The sequence below is a fragment of the Oncorhynchus kisutch genome, linkage group LG1 (assembly GCF_002021735.2).
Source record: "Oncorhynchus kisutch isolate 150728-3 linkage group LG1, Okis_V2, whole genome shotgun sequence".
NCBI lineage: Eukaryota > Metazoa > Chordata > Actinopteri > Salmoniformes > Salmonidae > Oncorhynchus > Oncorhynchus kisutch.
The window spans coordinates 68,190,194-68,211,623 of record NC_034174.2 but is presented as its reverse complement, the minus strand read 5'-3'; the positions used below and the strand labels follow the sequence as shown (position 1 = coordinate 68,211,623).

General features: G+C 44.2%; 2 protein-coding genes and 2 non-coding genes across 8 annotated transcripts; all 4 read left to right on the top strand.

The window, feature by feature from the left end:
* The first annotated feature begins 58 nt into the window (after window positions 1-58).
* On the top strand, window positions 59-14,582 carry LOC109888441 (mitochondrial glycine transporter B-like). 4 transcript variants are annotated; one of them, XM_020479640.2, is made up of 9 exons: window positions 155-648; window positions 862-969; window positions 2,427-2,518; window positions 4,694-4,818; window positions 6,341-6,425; window positions 8,686-8,868; window positions 9,992-10,160; window positions 10,619-10,782; window positions 10,985-14,582. In XM_020479640.2, the coding sequence occupies exons 3-9, from the start codon at window positions 2,465-2,467 to the stop codon at window positions 11,105-11,107; spliced, it is 903 nt and encodes a 300-aa protein (XP_020335229.1). In that variant the 5' UTR covers window positions 155-648; window positions 862-969; window positions 2,427-2,464; the 3' UTR covers window positions 11,108-14,582. The 4 variants fall into 4 exon arrangements, with proteins under 4 accessions (XP_031687196.1, XP_031687195.1, XP_020335229.1 ...); XM_031831336.1 differs by lacking the exon at window positions 2,427-2,518 and having other exon boundaries at window positions 59-648; window positions 841-969; window positions 10,985-13,023; XM_031831335.1 differs by lacking the exon at window positions 2,427-2,518 and having other exon boundaries at window positions 59-653; window positions 10,985-13,023.
* A 1,868-nt stretch (window positions 14,583-16,450) lies between these two features.
* LOC109888473 (40S ribosomal protein SA-like) lies at window positions 16,451-21,096 on the top strand. Of its 2 annotated transcripts, none has more exons than XM_031831334.1 (8): window positions 16,451-16,575; window positions 17,572-17,743; window positions 18,296-18,414; window positions 18,870-19,115; window positions 19,657-19,785; window positions 20,323-20,491; window positions 20,641-20,685; window positions 20,929-21,096. In XM_031831334.1, exons 1-8 carry the CDS (start codon window positions 16,462-16,464, stop codon window positions 21,021-21,023), a joined length of 1,089 nt encoding a protein of 362 aa, XP_031687194.1. In that variant the 5' UTR covers window positions 16,451-16,461; the 3' UTR covers window positions 21,024-21,096. The 2 variants fall into 2 exon arrangements, with proteins under 2 accessions (XP_031687194.1, XP_031687193.1); XM_031831333.1 differs by having other exon boundaries at window positions 20,323-20,509.
* LOC116376301 (small nucleolar RNA SNORA62/SNORA6 family) lies at window positions 18,633-18,774 on the top strand. The gene has a single exon (XR_004211725.1). It is a non-coding gene; the product is annotated as a small nucleolar RNA SNORA62/SNORA6 family (small nucleolar RNA).
* LOC116376256 (small nucleolar RNA SNORA26) lies at window positions 20,725-20,843 on the top strand. Its single transcript, XR_004211657.1, has one exon. It is a non-coding gene; the product is annotated as a small nucleolar RNA SNORA26 (small nucleolar RNA).
* Window positions 21,097-21,430: the final 334 nt, after the last annotated feature.

The following is a 21,430-nucleotide window of genomic DNA, read 5'->3' as shown; positions in this document are numbered from 1 at the left end:
CGATACCACAAATTAGCTGCAGTATTTACACACATGCAGTCCTCAAGTACACCACCAGAGGGTTCAGAGTATAACTAGAAATATTGCCTATGCTCCCCTCCCACTATATTTTGCAGTGGAAAGCGAGATGAAACCGGTTGGCCCCGACTGGTACAGAGTAGAGAGGAGGTGCTTGGGGCGACGTGGGGGGGAAATTGCTGATCTCTCACTACGCAGGTTTGACTTTTCCCGACACCGACCAACATTGTCATTGACAGTAAAAAATTAAAATAAAAGGTGGATGGCAGCAACTGCATAGCTGTCTACGTTTTAAATCTAGTGAATTATATTTTACTAGCTAGTAGATGAATACAGGTCGGTTGCTGTGAGCAGTCAAACGTTTTAGTACAAAGCCAGCCAACTACTTTTGCAAAGTCAGCACAGCTAACGTTGGCTAGCTTGCGTCATTTTGGTGAGAGTTTGCTAGCTACCTAACGAGTAAAATTAGTATTTATTTTAGCTAAACACAATTATAGTATTACTCAGAGGTCCGCGCTTACGAAGTCGCTAGTTTTTGGTTCAGCTAACTCGCTAGTTGGTGTAGTGACCGACTTACCGGCAAAATGTCTTTGACATTAATAATCGATCCCTAGCGAACTTCAAAGCCAGGTAAGGTATGTTTGCGTGCCGTGTCCCATGTCATTTGACCACTTTTTCAATAGCTAAAGAGGTAGCTAACTAGTGTGCTTCGTTTGAACTAATATATTCAGTTTGACCTGATGTCATTTTATAGTTCAGTAGCTGTAGCGAGTCTGCAAAACATTGCATCATTATGTTGACGTGCGTATGTAATTGGTATAGCTATTCACCCCCTCACTGTAGTTGGGGCTGTAAACAAACAGCGACAAGACGGCAAGAGAAGGGAAGGAGGCGCTTGAATCGCTCCTTCAGGATTCATCCACTGCATCATCAAAAATGGAGTTGGCACTGGTAAGTTAGTAACGTTAGCTACAAATGTATACATGAACACTGTAGTTCACAAGCATCTGGCATCTTCGTCTTTGTTACTATACAAGTGAGCTAACCTGACTGACAGAGTGATACTCAGTCTCAGAAGATTCAGTTTAAAACTGCAGAAAATGCTCCACCATTTTCTGGTTGCTAAAAATCTAATAGTTCGCCTAATTTAAGTTTATATGACAAAAGTGTTGGGTATCGTTTTTTTTTAACCATATTAACCGCTGTGAAGTATATTTTCCATTACCAAAAATATATCTTAAGATGTTTGTAGTTGGTGTACAAAAGTAAGACCCCAAAAACGAAATTAAGAACAGGAAGCATAGAAACATGCACATAGAGCAGATCTAATTAGTCTTTCAATGAGAATGACAGATCTATAACTCAATTTCTGTTTATTTGGTCTTCACCCAAAAGTTATATATTGCACCTTAAAATGTATGCCAAATAAAAACCAATGACTGCAGAGTTAAACAAACCATACAACTCTCTGCACAAGGACTACTTCTACCAAATTCCACAAATGCTACTAAAACACATTTACTTGAACATTGCAGGTGCAATGTTTGGTAACAGAATAATGGCACAAACAATCAGTTAGCTAAATTCGTTTTCTGCGAAGATTTGGTTTGAATACCTGCGGTCATGGGCAGGATTTGACTATATTCTCCAGAAGTAAGGAGTTAATCTTCCGAAGTGCATGGAGGTGAGGCCCAACACCCTTTAATGTTCTATAGGCAGCCCTTTATTGGTCATAGTTGTCTGTTGCCATGGCATTCTTTAGAAAAATAGGACTTTTGTAATGATGAGAATAATGTGCTGTGAGCCTGTGATGTCGGGGTAAAGGAGGCTGCCATAGACGGAGAAAGTTGTATTTTCTGTGCAAACATTGTACTATTCTACTACGCTAATTTTACATTGGTTATGTCATCCAGGCCTGGGGAAGACCGTATAGTGCACACAGGCTGAAAGTCACACATTAATTTGCATAAACAGACTCCCACCACCATCCAATTCTCAGTGAACCATATTTAGTGTCACACACACAGAGACAGTCTCCTCTCTCTCTCTCTCTCTCTCTCTCTCACATAGTTTAAATCACAGACACTCTCTCACACACACAGTCTAAATCACACACAGAGACACAGCCACTGCATGACTCATACATCATTTCATAGAGACAAAATTTGTCAGAAAGCGATTTAGAGGGGAGGGGAGAGAGCAGCGCAATTCTGTTGTGTATATGTGTGTGTGCGAATCAATGAGCAATTGAGAGAAACCAATTTAGAAGCCTGTGGGTGGGGGCGAGAAGAGGGGTAGCTGCAGCAAACCATTGTGTGTTAGATCGAGAAGCAAACCATTGTTTTAGATCGAGAGAGAGAGGGAAGTGAGAGATGAAGATGTCTTATTTTGTAATATGCTGTTCGTAGCAGCAGCACAGAGAGGGAGAGAGGTGAAAGAGGGAGACATGCAACAGAAACAGGATTCTCAAGGAGGCAAACCCTCAAGCATCCTGGGAAAGGTAGGGAGGATAGCCAGTGTCGTGTGTGTGTGTTACTGTCAAGTGCCAATGTGGATGCGTTTTCATGCTATGCTGTTGTGCAGTTGCGTCTACATGCTTTTAAAAGTAATTGTTAATCCACATGATTACAGTATTTGACATCCGGCATCATCCGCCTGTCAGCATCTATATGTCTTTGTGTCATTTGTGTCATTTGTGAGTGTGTGTGTGTGTGTGTATATATGTTTGTGTGTCCATGTGTTTCAGATTGAGTGTTTAAAATTCACATGTACAGGGTTGCAGGTGTAGTTGGATGGTACAGTGAACATCTGCTGCAGGACTACGTGAAATAAAACAATGACAATTGTTATAAAAAACAATAGAAATAGCACTATAAACATAACTGTAGCAGTGATGAATAAATACATGTCCATTGTGGCAGAATAAAGACTGTTGAGGGAGTGGAGGATGAACAGGGGGAGCAGCAGGCTCACTTAGACTGTTGAGGGGATGAACATAGGGAGGAGAAGCAGGCTGACTAGAGACTGTTGAGGGGGGAGAAGCAGGCAGACTAAATGACCATTGAGGGGGTGTGGGGACCAAGTGAAATAAAACAATAGAAATAATAATAAGAATATACATATTTACATCTGCAACAGTGATGAATGTCATTGGGGTGGGGAGGAAATGTCCATGGGGGGGTAGTAGGATGCTGACGTGGTAGCTATTCAGCAGCCTGATGGTCTGGGTGTAGAAACTATTGGCCAGTCTTCCAGTTTTAGCCATGATGCTCCTGTACTGCCTGCGTCTGGCCGTGGCTACGGTGGCTGAGGTCAATGATGATCTTCTTGGCCTTCCTGCAACACCTGGTGTTGTAGATGTCCTGGAGGGCAGACAGTGTGCACCCAGGGGTGCGTTTGGCTGCACGTATCACCCTCTGAAGTGCCTTACGGTCAGGCAGTGGAGTTGCCGTACCAGGCTGTGATGCAGCCCGACAGTATGCTCTCTGGTGCTCCTGTAGAACACTGAGGGCCCTCTTAGAGAGGCCCAATTTCTTGAGCCTCCTGAAGTTGTTCTGCTGCCTTCACCACGGTGTCCGTGTGATTTGACCATTTTAGCTTTTCTAAGACGTCTACACAGAGGAATGTGAAGTTCTTGGCCGTCTCCACGCGGTCCTGTTTATGAGGATGGGGGCTGTCCGACCTGGTTCCTACGGAAGTCCACAATCAGCTCCTTTGTTTTGCTGACGTTGAGGGAGAGGTTGTTTACCAGGCACCATGCCGTCAGAGTGCCTACCTCCTCCCTGTAGGCCATCTCGTCGTTGTTGGTAACCAGGCCTACTACTGTTGTGTTGTCAGCAAACTTGAGGATGGAGATGGAACTCTGTGAGGCCATACAGAGAATACAGGAGGGGCCTGAGGACACACCCTTGTGGGGCCCCAGAGTTGAGAATCAGTGTCGAGCACGTAATGTTGCCTACTTTCACCACCTGGGGGCGGCCCGCCAGGAAGTCCAGGACCCAGTTGCATAGGCAGGAGTTCAGACCCAGGGTCGTGAGCTTTGTAATGAGTTTATAGGGCACTATGATATTGAAGGCTGAGCTGTAGTCGATGAACATCATCCTCACATATACATTCCTTTTGTCCAGATGAGTAAGGGGAGTGTGCAGTGAAATGGTTTATGTATGTATGTACATGCGCCTGTGTGTTGGTATTTATCAGTGTGTCCCATTTATCCCTGCGTCTCGAGCTATATTTAGTGTTTGTCTGTGTACATCTCCCCCTTCCATGTATGTCCATCAGACATGTGAATAATGAGAATGCTCAGTCTCCATGTGATTCGCCATGACAGCTCCTCTGTTAGTGTGTTGACTGTCTGCACGCATCTCCATCACCACTGGTTGTGTGTCGACTGTCTGCACGCATCTCCATCACCACTGGTTGTGTTGTTATATCTGCGTGTACTTGTGCATACATCATGAACATGTTTCCGTACTGTGCATAGCCTTTTAGGGCGTCTTTTGTGTTTTCACCAACGGATTGTGTGGTGTAAGCTGTATTGCCTTCCTACATGCCCGTGTACGTAGCATCAGTCACACATAAAACGACATGTGGACGTGTGCTTATCCCTCGTCCTCTTTTTTTTTCTCACCCTCTTCTCTCCTCCCATCTCGCTCTCGCTCCATGCCCCCCGCAGGCGCATCCAGCTCTCAAGGCCTTCATGTGTGGCTCCCTCAGCGGTACCTGCTCCACGCTGCTCTTCCAGCCTCTGGACCTGGTCAAGACGCGCCTGCAGACCCTGCAGAACACCATGAAGCCTGGGTATGTAGTGGAGCTCGGCAATACAGACAACAATCCATATCGCCATAAATGGACACATTTGTTGCGATTCAATTAGGCTAAATTATTTTGGGGGAGGTGCACAGTTACTCTCCGTTTGCACCCTATTTACACTGTGTCAAAGAAATGGCCATAATATATTATCCTAAGTTATTTGGTTACCAGGTGATCCAGCGTTTAAAAGATGATGTAACACTGCGACAGGAAGAGACCTGTATTTTAAACCGTCTACAAAGCACCTGCAGCTCAGCTTCGATGTTGTGCAGTGTCAATGACATGTAGGGCTTCGCCGTCCTACTGGATCACATTTCAGTTGTTGCCAAATACTGCTCTGCACCCGTTTCAGCTCCGATGCTATTTTGCCATGACATTGTATTTCTTGTCCAGATTGTGAACCATCTTCTTTTGTGATGTGGTACGTTATGTCATCTGTAATTTCATTCCATCGGTTAGTGTGTGTTGCATTGTGTATGCAAACGATTCCTTATTGGGTTGTTGATATATATGTTCCAAAGGTCTGCATCAGTGGCTTGTAGGCTATGTGTGGTAGCCAGAAATGCTAAACACGTTTATGTTAGTTAACAGTCAATTACCGTTAATCAGGCAGTTATTTGCATCACAGTCACCCGCTGACAACTTTTCATGACAGCCCTAGTCATGACACTTGTTAACCTTTGCCTAATTCTTCTTCGCCATGCGTTCGTCATGCTGTATTACCTGCCTGTGTTTCAAAAGGTGGAAACAGTTGTTGGTGTTACCTCGAGTGGTTGTTATAGTTGTGCAATAGTTCAAGCACATCGCCTCACTCTTCTCAATGTCACTGGGTTGAAAACCAGAATAGGCCCAAACAACCGACACAGCGTCCTTATTTGGTAGCAATTATTCTTGGATTTCTGGGACGGCAGTTTGTTTGTCTCTGTTCATTTGACCCCGCTAATGAACAAGGCTACTCGCAACATCACTTGGGAGAACTGCCAACAGCAGGTGTTGGAAGCTTGGGATAGAACACGGCTCTGATTGGCTCAAATAAAACGGCATAGATGAAAGTGTTGTGCTCCGGCAGCGTGATGCTTTCATACATGCATTCGCAACATTTCTTCGGTATGATATGGAATGTCAGTGTCGGTCATTTTTGGTTTCTCGTCCCAGCTCTAGTCTGTAGGACACACATACACAGAAAGAGCCGGAGAGACAGAGGCACACACACTCGCGCATGTATACTTGCATAAACACCGATACAAACACGCTGAGAGATACACACACTGCAGGGTAGAATCCCTCTTCAGTAGCTTTCAGACAATTTGAATCCCCTCATTTGACCCATATATGCTAATTAGACACACTTCCATGCTAACAAATCCTCACTAGAATTGACCCCCGAAGACGTGTTGGGAACATATCTACAGGTGAATCTGTCTTTTTAGACTTTCGCTTATTTTCAAGTATCCAGTCTCTAAGCTTAATGGGTGTGTGTGTTTAACCATGTATTTATCTCCTGTCTCAGAGCTCCTAAGGTGGGGATGATGACGGTGCTTATCCAGGTCATTCGGACAGAGAGCTTCCTGGGCCTGTGGAAGGGAGTGTCACCGGTGAGAGTCTAATCGAAGCGGTCTGGCTTCCCTTTTCATCTTGTGGTTTACTTTCCCTGTTTTAACACAGTCTGTGTACGAAGTCTGACTTACTGTATCACTTTGGTTAGTGAATCTTTTTCTAAGAACCAGACTTTCTTAGTAGATCACGTCGCTCTCCAAAAACGACAGGACTTTTTTTTTTTACCACTGTTTTCTTTTGTGTGAACAATAGCAGAGATGCATAAAGATGGCGGCCCCGTGTACAGTTGATGTCAGAAGTTTACATACACTTAGGTTGTAGTCATTAAAACTAGTTTTTTCAACCACTCCACAAATGTCTTGTTAACAAACTATAGTTTTGGCAAGTTGGTTAGGATAGATGTAATTTTTCCAACAATTGTTTACAGACAGATTATTTCACTTATAATTCACTGTATCACAATTCCGGCGGGTCAGAGGTTTACATACACTAAGTTGACTGTGCCATTAAGCAGCTTGGAAAATTCCAGAAAATTATGTAATGGCTTTAGAAGCTTCTAATATAGGCCAATTGACATAATTTGAATCAATTGGAGGTGTATATGTGGATGTATTTCAAGGCCTACCTTCAAACTCAGTGCCTCTTTGCTTAACATCATGGGAAAATCTAAAGAAATCAGCCAAGACCTCAGAAAACAAATTGTCGACCTCCACAGTCTGGTTCGTCCTTGGGAGCAATTTCCAAATGCCTGAAGGTACCACATTCATCTGTACAAACAATAGTATGTAAGTATAAACACCATGGGACCACGCAGCCGTCATACCGCTCAGGAAGGAGACGCGTTCTGTCTCCTAGAGATTAACATACTTTGGTGCGAAAAGGGCTAATCAAACCCAGAACAACAGCAAAGGACCTTGTGAAGATGCTGGAGGAAACAGGTACAAAAGTATCTATATCCACAGTAAAACGAGTTCTATATCGACATAACCTGAAAGGCCGCTCAGCAAGGAAAAAGCCACTGCTCCAAAACCACCATAAAAAAGCCAGACTACGGTTTGCAACTGCACATGGGGACAAAGATCGTACTTTTTGGAGAAATGTCCTCTGGTCTGATGAAACAAAAATAGAACTGTTTGGCCATGACCATCGTTATGTTTGGAGGGAAAAAGGGGAGGATTACAAGCCGAAGAACACCATCAAAACCGTGAAGCACGGGAGTGGCAGCATCATGTTGTGGGGGTGCTTTGCTGCAGGAGGGACTGGTGCACTTCACAAAATAGATGGCATCATGAGGAAAGGAAAATGATGTGGATAATATATTGAAGCAACATCTCAAGACATCAGTCAGGAAGTTAAAGCTTGGTCGCAAATGGGTCTTCCAAATGGACAATGACCCCAAGCATACTTCCAAAGTTGTGGCAAAATGGCTTAAGGACAACAAAGTCAAGGTATTGGAATGGCCATCACAAAGCCCTGACCTCAATCCTATAGACAATTTGTGGACAGAACTGAAAAAGCATGTGCAAGCATGGAGCCCTACAAACCTGACTCAGTTACACCAGCTCTGTCAGGAGGAATGGGCCAAAATTCACCCAATTCTTTGTGGGAAGCTTGTGGAAGGCTACCCGAAACCTTTGACCCAAGTGAAACAATTTCACGGCAATGCTACCAAATACTAATTGAGTGTATGTAAACTTCTGACCCACTGGGAATGTGATGAAAGAAATAAAAGCTTAAATAAATCATTCTCTCTCCTATTATTCTAACATTTCACATACTTAAAATAAAGTGGGGATCCTAACTGACCTAAGACAGGGAATTATTACTGCGATTAAATGTCAGGAATTGTGAGTTTTGGCTAAAGTGTATGTAAACTTCTGACTTCAACTGTACTTATCACAAATGCCTCGTTTGCGCATTTCCCTGAATTGTACATGGCTCTCCTTGACTCTTTTATCGTGTTCTCATTAGTACAATATACATGATAACAATTCTAGCTCCAAGACGACAGCAATTTGAAAACCCCAAAAAGTTGATTGTGCTGATTTACTTGTTGAACCATGTCGCGCTCCGTCGTTTAAAAACTCAGTGAATGTCGTGGAGTTCCACCGTCTTTATCCACTTCGCCATAGTTTCTACCTTAAAGAAGAATTCAGCTACAATCTAAATCTTGAACTTTCTCTCTCGCCCTCTCTCTCTCTCCCTCTCTCACCTCTCTCTCTGTCCTTGCACTCTCTCTCTGTCCTCGCACTCTCTCTCTCCCCTCTATCTCTGTCCTCATACTCTATCTCTCTCCAGTCTTTTGTGCGCTGTATCCCAGGCGTAGGGATCTACTTCTCTACCTTCTACTCACTGAAGCAGCACTACTTCCAGGAGGGCCGGGCCCCTAACGCTGGGGAGGCTGTGCTGCTGGGGGCCGGAGCCAGGGCCGTGGCTGGGGTCTGCATGCTGCCTGTCACCGTCATCAAGACACGCTTCGAGGTGAGAGCTTCTTCTCGCTGTTGTGAATGGGGATGGACTAAAATAAAAGATGGAGAGGGAAAGGAGTTGGGATTAAGGCATGGTTGAGTGGGCGAGAGGTTGTTACAGCTATATGAGGATGGAAAAAGACTTTGAGGCAATGGTGTAGGATGGAGAGAAGGAGGTGGAGGGAGAGGAGCAAGGATGAGGTGAGGGTTGCTACAGCCATGTATGTTTAGGATGGATTAGGAGGAAGATAAGCATGAATGGATAGAAGAAGGGGTGGAAGGATGTATGAATTAAGATGAGGAATGGTTCAGAATCAGAATGTGTGTGAGAGGAAAGGGAGAATGAAGTCAGGAAGTAAACAAAGGAGGAAGGGGAGGAGTTGGTGGTTCAGTAATAACATAGAACAAGCACTAGCAGATAGGCTGGGATATTTCTGGTGTCTGTGGGCTGGAGCTGGAAGGTAGAATTAGAGAGAAGATGATGGTAGAATTAGCAGCCTGCCACCGCAGAGAGAGAAGGAGAAGATGAAGGGAAAAGAGAGGCGAGAGAGCGTGGAGAGAGAGAAGGTTATCTGATGGGAGAGCTGATTGCCTTGGGAATGAAATGCTTCTATCTGCATTTGAATAAATTCTGTTGTTGATTTTATAAGGACTGAGCTTCTAGCTGTGCGTAGAGGATCTGTCACGACTACAAATGTTTACTGGAACTATGTCACCTGCTAGTTTCTTCATCTGATTGACTACGTGTCATCTGTTTATTAATGGCGCTCCGTTGGTTTCCAGAGGTGGTGGATATCTATCTGGTTTAGTGTTTAAATGTTGCTAGTAGTTGTGTGTAATGTTGTGTATTGAGTTAAGTTTTCAATCAGTGGAGGCTGCTGCGGGGAGGACGGCTCATAATAATGGCCGGAATGGATTGAATGGGAAGGTATCAAACAGATGAAAACCATGTGTTTGATACCATTCCATTGTCTCCATTCCGGTCATTATCGATTCCATTTCAATTCAGTCAATTGAAATGGAACCGATCCCAACCCTCTTGGTAATCTGTAGGTATTCCAGAGTGGACGGTATAACTACGTGATCTACTGTGGTTGTAGTGTATAATGTGTTGTATTACTGTGTGCGTTGCGCAGAGCGGACGGTACAACTACGTGAGCGTCCTGGGAGCTCTGAAGAGCGTGTGTGAGACGGAGGGACCCAGGGCTCTGTTCTCCGGGCTGACGGCCACACTGCTCCGAGACGCCCCCTTCTCTGGCATCTACGTCATGTTCTACAGCCAGGCCAAGAGGTCCCTGCCACCGGGTAAGAGAAACACACTCTCTATGTGAGAGGAGGGGAAGAGGGCAAGTGAGAGACTACAAAATGTGACACCGACACACTGAATAGTCAAGTGTGTTACTTCAGCAGGATTTCTTTAAATTGGCGTCTGTTAGTGTAAACAGCTATTAAACGCCATGTGGGGTATTGCTTGCATGTGAATTCCAAGTAATCCAGAATAATGACATGTTTATTTTACCTTTTTAAAATAGGCAAGTCAGTTAAGAACAAATTCTTATTTACAATGACGGCCAAGGAACAGTGGGTTAACTGCCTTGTTCAGGAGCAGAACGACAGATTTTTTTACCTTGTCAGCTCGGGGATTCGATGTTGCAACCTTTCGGTTACTAGTCCAACACTCTAACCACTAGGTTACCTGATGCTGTATTTTCTGTTAGTGCCCGTGTAGGTCTGACCATTCTCTGTGCGGTCTCTTCTCTCAGAGGTGAGCTCGTCGCCCTATGCCCCATTAGGGAACTTTGGCTGTGGGGTGATGGCCGGAGTACTAGCCTCTGTGGTCACCCAGCCAGCTGACGTGGTCAAGACTCACATCCAGGTCAGCCCTGCCCACTGGACCACCAAGGACGCCATTCGCTACATCTATACGGTGAGGCCTAAATCTTAATGAAAATATACACTACATGATTAATTTCCTATGTGTGAGGTACCATTCTTGGTCTTCCAATTTTTCCTATTCTGAGGGTATTTTAATACATGAGATATAGCTATGGAGCACTTCTTATTGATCGTAAATGTTCCTCCAAAAGCGACTGAACATCTCTTCTTGCGCACACTTCTCTCTCCTTCAGGAGCATGGTCTGAGGGGTTTCTTCCGTGGGGCTGTGCCACGCTCTCTGAGGAGGACTCTGATGGCAGCCATGGCCTGGACCGTCTACGAACAGCTGATGGCCCGCATGGGACTCAAGTCCTGAGGAGAGGAGACAGGGAGGAACTGATAAAGGAGGAATATGGGGACTTGTTTTTATACAAAGCAGCAGTATGAAGTAGAAGAAAGAGAGGAGGATGAGAAGGAGTGAAGGAGGAGGGAGAGAGGAGGTGTAGGGACTGTTTATCACTGCAACTAGCTTGGGAAAGAAAGAGGTGGGTGTCTGTGGCATGGAAGAGTGTGTGTGTGTTTTACATGTTGATGGTTATGAGAGTTATTGTGAATGTTTGATGTATGTCCTTACATTGTCAAACCTGACCTTAAATGACATCCCCTTTTGCTGAGAACTGAACTGATCCCTCTCTGACTGGGGAGACCATAGAGAACTATCTATTTCTATGGGGGAGACCATAGGGATGTATTTAATATATTTCTATGGGGGAGACCCTCTCCGACTGGGGAGACCATAGAGAACTATCTATTTCTATGGGGGAGACCATAGGGATGTATTTAATATATTTCTATGGGGGAGACCCTCTCCGACTGGGGAGACCATAGAGAACTATCTATTTCTATGGGGGAGACCATAGGGATGTATTTAATATATTTCTATGGGGGAGACCCTCTCCGACTGGGGAGACCATAGAGAATGATCTATTTCTATGGGGGAGACCCTCAGACTGGGGAGACTATAGAGAATGATCTATTTCTATGGGGGAGACCATAGGGATGTATTTAATATATTTCTATGGGGGAGACCCTCTCCGACTGGGGAGACCATAGAGAATGATCTATTTCTATGGGGGAGACCCTCTCCGACTGGGGAGACCATAGAGAATGATCTATTTCTATGGGGGAGACCCTCAGACTGGGGAGACCATAGAGAATGATCTATTTCTATGGGGGAGAACCTCAGACTGGGGAGACCATAGAGAATTATCTAATTATATTTCTATGAGGGAGACTCTGCCTGGGGAGACCATAGAGAATGATCTAATTATATTTCTATGGGGGAGACCTTCAGACTATGACCACTGTGGTTTAGCTCTGGATACCACTCCAGTGACAGAGACTGTCGCCGACTGTCACCCACTACCACTGTCTATGACTATGAATGACTGGGACTAACATCTAGGTCTCTCTAACACTCCCAAGATGAAACAGCAGCTTTGATTGAATTAGCTCAGCAAGAGGTTATCCGCTGGCTAAAAGTGTAGTGGACAGGACAAAGCTACCCAGTGCCATAACCACGCAACATATTTACAAATGACCGGCAGAATACATTATAACAGCACAGTGATTATTGTGACCTGTCGACTGACTGAAGGAAGTACTATATTTATTGACTGACTAAAATATTTCTTACTAGCTTGGACAATCAAGACAATATTGCTGTGCATTGTAGCAAAAGACTAGGCTGATATTTTCTATACTGCAACTGCACAATTAGCTACGAGCAACTTGGCATTGGCATACTTAGCCATATTAAAATAGTGTACAGCAGGTGTTCTCTATACCCAATTCAACTGGGATCTCATTTCTAGTGCATTCCATTCTGGTTGCAGTGTTGTAGACCGGATGTGCTTTATCTAACCAGTAATAATAGTCAATCCCAGAGTCATAGATGGATAATTGGCTCTAGTCAATGCCATTGGAACCCAGACAATGCAACTCTGGCCCCCATTGTGCTGTAGCATTGTGAGACAATAGTCAACATCACGATCATGAACATGCAGCTTCAGCATCACTGTATTACATGGGCCGGATTCAGTAGTCACAAAAAGAAAGCAAACCGGAGGGACTAGCTTATCTTGTCCTATATGACATGTAAAATGTTTTTGTTTTTCAATGCAAAACATTTTGCTACGGTGTGCACTAATGTACACTACCCAGCTAAATATAGGAATCCATATCAGTGATGCACAGCCATGGTCCTGGATGGTCTCTTATTAGTTTTGTAAATGAATAGGCCCATGTATTCAGCATTTTGAGTAGTTCATTTTTGGAAGCCCATACACGTGTATATATTTTTAACCCACAGTGTCCAATGTCATGGGTATTATTTTTTTAACATGTCAGTTTTAAAGAGATGTGTTATATTTAAAAGTATTGTTAGAGATTCCAAATATACACTAAGTGAGCGCTACTCAGTATTAGGAGGGTGTTCTTAATGTTTGGAATACTCAGTCTATAGAGCCTGAGGCTTTGAGGACCAGAGATGGCTGAGAGAAACTGATTTAAATCCAGTACCATCACTAACTACAATCACTGTTTGCCAACTGTTTTTGCGTTTTACACAGACAAAACAGCTTCAATATACACTGTGGCCAGTTTATTAGGTACATCCATCTAGTACCGGGTCGAACCCCCTTTGCTTCCAGAACAACCTGAATTCTTTGAGGCGTGGAAACGTTGCTCAATTGCTATCAAGGGACCTAACGTGCGCCAGGAAAACTTTACCCACACCGTGACACCACCGCCACCAGCATGGATGGTGCAATGGACTCCTGCTGTTTATGCCAAATCCTGACTCTGCCATCAGTATGAATTAACAGGAACCTGGATTCGTCAGACCAGGCAATGTTTTTCCACTCCTCAGTCCAGTGTTGGAGATCACGTGTCCACTGGAAGCGCTTGTTGATAACTTATAGGGCCGGACCCCGGTGTGGTTGTCTGTTGCAATAGGCCATCCTAGACTAGGATAGATGAGTTGCGCATCTCGAAATGCCGTTCCCCCCCATTATTTGCCTGTTTGTGTCCCTCCTGTTAGCTTGCACAATTCTTGCCATTCTCCTTCGACCTCTCATTAACAAGCTGTTTTCACCCACAGGACAGCCGCTTACTGGATGTTTTTTGTTTGTCGCACCATTCTCCGTAAACCCTAGACACTGTCGTGAGTGAAAAGTCCAGGAGGCCGACCGTTTCCGAGATACTGGAACCAGCGCGCCTGTCAGCAACGATCATACCACACTCAAAGTTGCGTAGGTTACTCATTTTTCTCATTCTAACGTTCAATCGACTGGTAACTAAATGCCTTGATGCTGCTTTTTATAGCAAGCCACGGCCACGTGACTGTAGGAGCGAACCATTTTTGTGAACGGACCTAATAAACTGGCCGCTGAGTAGTTTGAGTCATTGAGAGGGGAAACACTGAGTTAACCCTAGCTCAATGCCAGTCAGTGACTGCACTTTAGAATTCAACGCATATTTATTCATTCATTCAAGCCCCTTAGCAGTGGCTGGTAAAAGGACTGGGGTGATTGACGTTTCTTGAGAATTGGTAGCTCTTCAGCCCTTGTCTGTGTTTGTGTTGTCGTTACACCAAGTTGATTTGTGCCATAACATTTTTACCTTGGCGATTATCATCACTATCACTATTGTCCTTGATATTGTGACTTTACACTGTATATTGTCTGTTATTATTGTCAATATTTTGTCTGTGTGTGTGTGAGTTTGCTCAGATCGATGCTGTGCCTGTTTTGTTTTTAAGTGAATAAAATTCCCCCCATTTTTGTACAATTCCTGGTGTTTATTTGATTCAATCTTTGCCTAGATTAACTTCAACATTGGTTCATCATGTTATCATCCTTTGTGAGTCTCTTTACCTTGAGCTGCTGTATTTTCAGGCTCAAACCTCAGTACCAGGGGTTACTACAACACTGATCAAGGAGTTAACCAGATAACTTGCCTAAATAGTCTTAAGTTTAAATTATTTATTAAAACAAGCATGAGATGGGCATGATCTAATTGATTAAACAAATGAACACACATATAAGTTTAGCTTTTATAATGAAACAGAAGATCAATAGTTATTTCTGGTTGCTTATTAAAGTTAGCTGGCTAACTCATTGATCCTAATTTGTTGTATAGCCCACTGGTCTCTCCAAAGCAACACCACATTGACATAACAGACAGTGACAGGCTACAGCTCATGTCCTCAGAACACCGGGGTCCATGTGTCCTGAGGAAGAGACAGGCACTACACTAGACAGCCCCACAGCTGACTTTCCCTGATGTGGAGAGGGGGGAAATAATCAGTGTGATCGACACATGATGATATGCACAAGGACATAGTCACTAAGACTGAGGTCAGGATAACGTATTCTTAAATGACCTCTTTAGCAAGTATTCTCTAACAGCATAGTAGGACAGATCTTCCTTGAAACACCAATCCACTGTATTTGCTCTCACACTTACCATTGACCCTGTTAAAATAACATGCATAACCATGAGAAATACATACACTCGTGAGTACTGTACCAATCCATAATGCAAACAGACTTGGCCGATATAAACAGAGTAAGGTGGTCAACCAGTGACAGAGAGGGGAACTAAAGACAGTGATGAGATATCAAACAAATGAGGAGTTCACAGAGAAGTCTGGTCTTTCAATGGATTATCGGCCATTAGATATAGATAGATATGCTCTTGTATGACTCATTGCTTCCTACATTTACACTTATCCAGAGTGACTGGTAGTTAGTGCATTCATCTTAAGATAGCTAGGTGGGACAACCACATATCACAGGCAGAGTAAGTATACTTTTTCTTGAGGTGAGGAAGGGGATTATTTTATATTCTTTGAAAGGGTAGGGTTTCAGGTGTTTTTGGAAGATGGGCAGGGACTCAGCTGTCCTAGCTTCAGGGGGAAGCTGGTTCCATCATTAGGGTGCCAGGACAGAGAAGAGCTTGGACTGGGCTGAGCGGGAGCTGCCCTCCTATAAGGGTGGGAGGGCCAAGAGACCAGAGGTGGCAGAACGGAGTACTCGGATTGGGATGTAGGGTTTGAGCATATCCTGAATGTAGGGAGGGGCAGTTTCTCTTGATGCTCCGTAGGCAAGCACCATGGTCTTGCTCCGCCGCAAAATCCACTGGCTTCCAGTCGAAGCTGGCATCCACTGGAAGCCAGTGGATTTTGCGGCGGAGTGGGAGAACTTGGGAAGGTTGAAAACCAGGCGGGCTGCAGTGTTCCTCTTCTCTCTCCTGACTATGTATTTCATCCCAGACAGGAACTGGCTGTATCTAATCACTTTCTTATGATGTGGCCTGAATTGATTTAATTTCAAAGCAGTGGATTTTATATTCCCTTTGAACAGTACCGAATTAGATAATGTTTCAATTGAAATGGCATCAAAATATTCAAAGATATAAGTACCTCAAAATGGCAACCTATAATTTTACTGACATAAACAGACTATAAAGCTGTTCAATCAATCATTACTATATGGGGTGAAGGCATGATCTCTTGGCAATAACTTTACTGTATTTAATTATACATTTAACAGAATTTGAAGTAACAACTGCTTCCATCACAATTTATGCCCGTTCTCATAGCACTTTAGTCTCAAATGATTTGACTACCATCTATCGACCTTTTTATGGATTGGTTCTACTACAATCATGGAGACGGAAATGGAAGATGATTGGTGGAATTTACAGTATATATTTACGTCACTTCCGTTTCTCTTTCTCTTTTACGGTGAGGTACAGAACTCCATACGGCGTTGTCTCGTGGTGAGATAACAATTTTCTATTTTCTTGATGTAAAAGTTGCGGAGACCAATATTAAATCCTTGTTACGAACAACTATGAAATTGTGTCTAAATGTTTCCCATATCCGTATAAATCCAATAGCTGTAAATAGCGAATTACATGTTAGACAGCTAGGCCAGAAGCCATGTAGCTACTACTAACCTTAGCACTAGTAGCTAGTTAGCCATGCGTGCTCGTGAAATCTATTGAAGATGCTGGATACTAATAACTGAGGTAGCCAACATCCATAAATTCAATTAGACTAGTTTCACGCATGTAATGCTCTTTTGCAACATTGTATTTATTGATATGAATTGGTCAGCAATATTGCATTGAATTGGGGTTAGTGGACTAAACTTGCTGCTTACAACAACACTTTTTTTATTTAACCATTATTTAACTAGGCAAGCCCGTGAAGAAGAAATTCTTATTTACAATGACGGCCTATCAGGGAACAGTGGGTTAACTGCCTTGTTCAGGTGCTGAACAACAGATTTGTACCTTGTTGGCTCAGGGATGAGATCCAGCAACCTTTCTGTTACTGACCCAACCCTCTTAACCACTGTTACCTGCCGCCCCTCTTCCCCACATGCTCATGTCGATCATCACTCAAGAGATCAAATGTCATTCATAAGGAACTGCAACAATATTTTTTATTTAATAATTGTAAATTCTGTGTTTAGAAACAGATGCTGTTGCAAGTGCCTGTATAAGTACACTAAATAATTATAAGCATTGCAGCATTGACAGTTGTTCAGCACACAATTAAAGCCTGACTCGGTCTGATGTCTGTGTTCAGGTGTCGGAAGTGTGCCAGAATGATCCGGCCGGGTTTTCGCTAACATCAGTAGGGCTACTGCCCCATGACTGGAGTTTGATAGTGACCTGAGCCACAATGACCCCTCAGTTCCAACTGCAACCATTCTCTGCTTCCCTACCTTTTATGTAACATCTCAACTGTCTCTTTTTTTTCTGCAGCTTTTCCATATAACTCGTAACTTAGGAAAAGTGGTCACGATGTCCGGAGGTCTGGATGTGCTGCAGATGAAGGAGGAGGATGTGCTCAAGTTCCTGGCAGCCGGGACCCACCTGGGAGGTACCAACATGGACTTCCAGATGGAGCACTACACGTACAAGAGAAAGAGTGATGGTGAGTGGAGAAATACGAGATCCCTGGTTATTTGTCACTTTCTGATCTGAAGACTTCCTGAACTCGCACATATTTTGACTGGAGGATGTGAATGCTTTTCTTCCAGCCCTGCATTATCATATGTAATTCAACTATTTGTGGTCTTGACGTGATACACTGAATCAGGTGCTGGGCTGGAACAATAGTCTGCACACAATTTTATAGGATCAGAGTTGTTGATACCTCTGAAATACACATTCCCCTTCTAAAAGCACTTGCGTTGTCCGGTCAGTGACTGGGTGAGTTGTCGTTGGAAGGGAATAGTAAAACCATCACTGTGGGTGAGATGGCAGTCTGAAACCGTAACTGACCCATCTCAATCAGTGATGGAACATCTCTTCCTAATATTGAATGTTTTTCTCTAGCTCAGACATTTATCCAGTAGATAATGAGCTTAATGTGGGTCTTTTTCTTCGTGGATTGTCCTGAGAAAGGCTAGCATGTGTATAGACATTATGGCTGTATGCGTGTCGGGTTTCAACGTGTAAATAATGTAACTGGTTGTCCCCTCAGGTGTGTACATCATCAACCTGAAGAAGACATGGGAGAAGCTGCTGCTGGCTGCCCGTGCCATCGTGGCCATTGAGAACCCAGCTGATGTCTGCGTCATCTCCTCCAGGAACACTGGACAGGTGAGACCCCCACTGCTAGCTCACCTGACATATTCGAGGGCCCAGAGTTTCTCCTGGGTTATGTTCAGGGGGTGCAAAATGGAAGTGAACGGTCTAAAGAAGAGAGGTACTGTCTAAACTTGTCCAATAAGAAACTTGTTTTTATTTCCTGGTGTGCCCTAATGAACATTACTTTGGTCAGCTCAGTTGGCCTGATGTAATTGTGGGTGACTAGCTAAACGGCACACAATTAAAGCCTGGCACTGTGATGTCTGTGTTCAGGTGTCGGAAGTGTGCCAGAGTGATCCGGCCGGGTTTTCGCTAACATCAGTAGGGCTGCTGCCCAATGACTGGAGTTTGATAGTGACCTGAGCCACAACCAAAACATACTAAATAACTGCTCAGTTATATTCTTGACTGGGTCACCTGCTTGTTAGCCAATCCACTAATTCCACTCTCCGTTCTCCTCCAACCAGAGGGCTGTGCTGAAGTTTGCATCCGCCACCGGCGCCACCACCTTCCACGGTCGTTTTACCCCCGGAACCTTCACCAATCAGATCCAGGCTGCTTTCCGTGAGCCCCGCCTCCTGATCGTGACAGACCCCCGTGCCGACCACCAGCCCCTGACTGAGGCCTCCTACGTCAACATCCCCACTATCGCCATGTGCAACACTGACTCTCCCCTCAGATACGTGGACATCGCCATCCCCTGCAACAACAAGGTACAGGCAGGCCATAGACTACAGATGTATGTTCTAGTGGTTTCACATTTATATATATATATATATGACTTTAACAGCCTATCATATCAGTTTTGTCCCCAATGGTGTTTCCTCAAAGTGAAAGCATAGATGGGGACTTCCGCAGCACACAATTAAAGCCTGACACGGTCGCATGTCTGTGTTCAGGTGTCGGAAGTGTGCCAGAGTGATCTGGCCGGGTTTTCGCTAACATCAGTAGGGCTGCTGCCCCATGACTGGAGTTTGATAGTGACCTGAGCCACAACCATGAACCCTACTCGGTCTCTTCCTACCTGGGGAGTTTCCTTTGTACTTCCTCGTCAGTAGTTGAAGATGCCCTCCCATGTAGTCATGTTTTTACTTGGTATCAGTTAATCCACTAACCAATTCTACTAGTTTAGACAGATCAATTCTGTTGATGGCCTTCGTGTCTCTGTATGACTGACTGTTGCCAGTGCATATAATCGTCATTGACTTACTATACAACCCTATGTCTAACTGACTGTTGTCTGATGTGTTCCAGGGCCACCACTCCGTTGGTCTGATGTGGTGGATGCTGTCCAGGGAGGTGCTGCGGATGAGGGGCACCATCTCCAGGGAACACCCCTGGGAGGTCATGCCTGATCTCTACTTCTACAGAGATCCAGAGGAGGTAACTGATATACTGGGACACTATGGTTCACACACTGTTTATACCAGGGGTTTTCAAATCTGATTGTGGAGAGCTGTGTGTTTGGGTTGTTTGTTCTAGCCCTGCACTACTTGTTTGATACAACTTAACTAATCATGGGCCTCTGTCTGGACCACGATTAATTGCATCAGATGTGTTGGTGCTGGACTGGAACAAAAGCCTGCTCACCATGTAGCTATTCAGGAATGGAGTTTGGAGACCTCGAATGCACATTCTCCTTCTAAAAGCACTTGCTTTGTCCGGTCAGTGACTGGGTGAGTTGTCGTTGGAAGGGAATAGTAAAACCATCACTGTGGGTGAGATGGCAGTCTGAAACAGTAACTGACCTATCTCAATCAGCGATGGAACAACTTGAAGCAAAATATGCTTCTGCTGTGGTGTTGGAGTGTTGTATGCTTGCGCTAAGAATCTATATACCTGTGGTGCCTGCTTACCTGAGCGCTCACGCAAATTGTGACTGTCACATCCCAAACTTCTAACCTCTTCGTCCCGATCCAGATTGAGAAGGAGGAGCAGGCCGCGGCCGAAAAGGCTGTTGGCAAGGAGGAGTTCCAGGGTGAGTGGACCGCCCCCACGGCAGACTTTGCCCAGCCCGAGGTGGCCGACTGGTCCGAGGGAGTGGCAGTGCCCTCTGTGCCCATCCAGCAGTTCCCTGCTGGCATTGAGGGTAAGAGCTTCACCGAGGGTAAGCAATGAATACACCGGAGTGGAGGCCACAAATGCAAAGGTGGATGGAGTAGCACATTTTGACAATCACAAAACAAAGTGTCTACCGGAATACATTTGACTCTAACTTTGTTTAATTCTCCTTTTCAGCTGCTGCACCTTCCAAGGCCCCAGCTGCAGCTGAAGGCTTTGCTGGTAAGATCTACTGAAAGTAAATTAGTATTGCCCCTTTTTTTGCCCATCTAGGACCTAAAATGTCCTATATGATTAACACAGGGGGGTAGAGTAGTTCTCTCATAAACCTGTAGTGAAGCCTCAAATCCTCACTGTGGATCCTGTCGGGAGAAACACAATTTCTCTTTCTCTTGACTGTGGCAATGTCTGTACAATAAATGGTTTGATTTGGATTTTCTCACACACATGATTGTATTCCTACAGAGGATTGGAGTGCCCAGCCCGCCACAGAGGATTGGTCCGCTGCCCCCACCGCCCAGGCTACCGAGTGGGGTGGTGCCTCCGCTGATTGGTCCTAAGTGGTGTCAATCAAGAGTCAAAAGCTGTGCTTTAAACAGTGACTGTCAATAAACTTGGCTTATTGTTTTTAAACTTGTCTATTTTCTTGGGATGAGGGCGATTACAAATACATGGGTTTATTATATTGTGTTTTTCACATTGACATAGAATTTAATCTGTCATCTACTCTTGTTGTGTCTTCAGTTTGGCCTTCAACACTCAACCACAGAGTCACAATGGATACACAGAAATCCATACAAATATTATAGTGACTGTTCAGTTTACAATTGATATTTAAAGATGTAATCCTTAGTTGCTGCATCCATTTTTGGACTTGAATAGAAAAGACACATTTTGTTTCCTGAAGAATATAATTTATAAATGCCTAATGAGCCTAGTTCAACTATCACAAAACTTGTTTCAATTA

Excerpts from the sequence above, each read along its gene's own strand:
- LOC109888441 (XM_020479640.2), top strand. The coding sequence starts at position 2,465 with ATGCAACAGAAACAGGATTCTCAAGGAGGCAAACCCTCAAGCATCCTG. Across the intron at positions 6,426-8,685 it reads TGTGGAAGGGAGTGTCACCG|TCTTTTGTGCGCTGTATCCC; the intron begins GTGAGAGTCTAA and ends ATCTCTCTCCAG. Across the intron at positions 10,783-10,984 it reads CCATTCGCTACATCTATACG|GAGCATGGTCTGAGGGGTTT; the intron begins GTGAGGCCTAAA and ends TCTCTCCTTCAG.
- LOC109888473 (XM_031831333.1), top strand. The coding sequence starts at position 16,462 with ATGGAGACGGAAATGGAAGATGATTGGTGGAATTTACAGTATATATTT. Across the intron at positions 16,576-17,571 it reads CCATACGGCGTTGTCTCGTG|CTTTTCCATATAACTCGTAA; the intron begins GTGAGATAACAA and ends TTTTTTCTGCAG. Across the intron at positions 19,116-19,656 it reads CCATCCCCTGCAACAACAAG|GGCCACCACTCCGTTGGTCT; the intron begins GTACAGGCAGGC and ends GATGTGTTCCAG.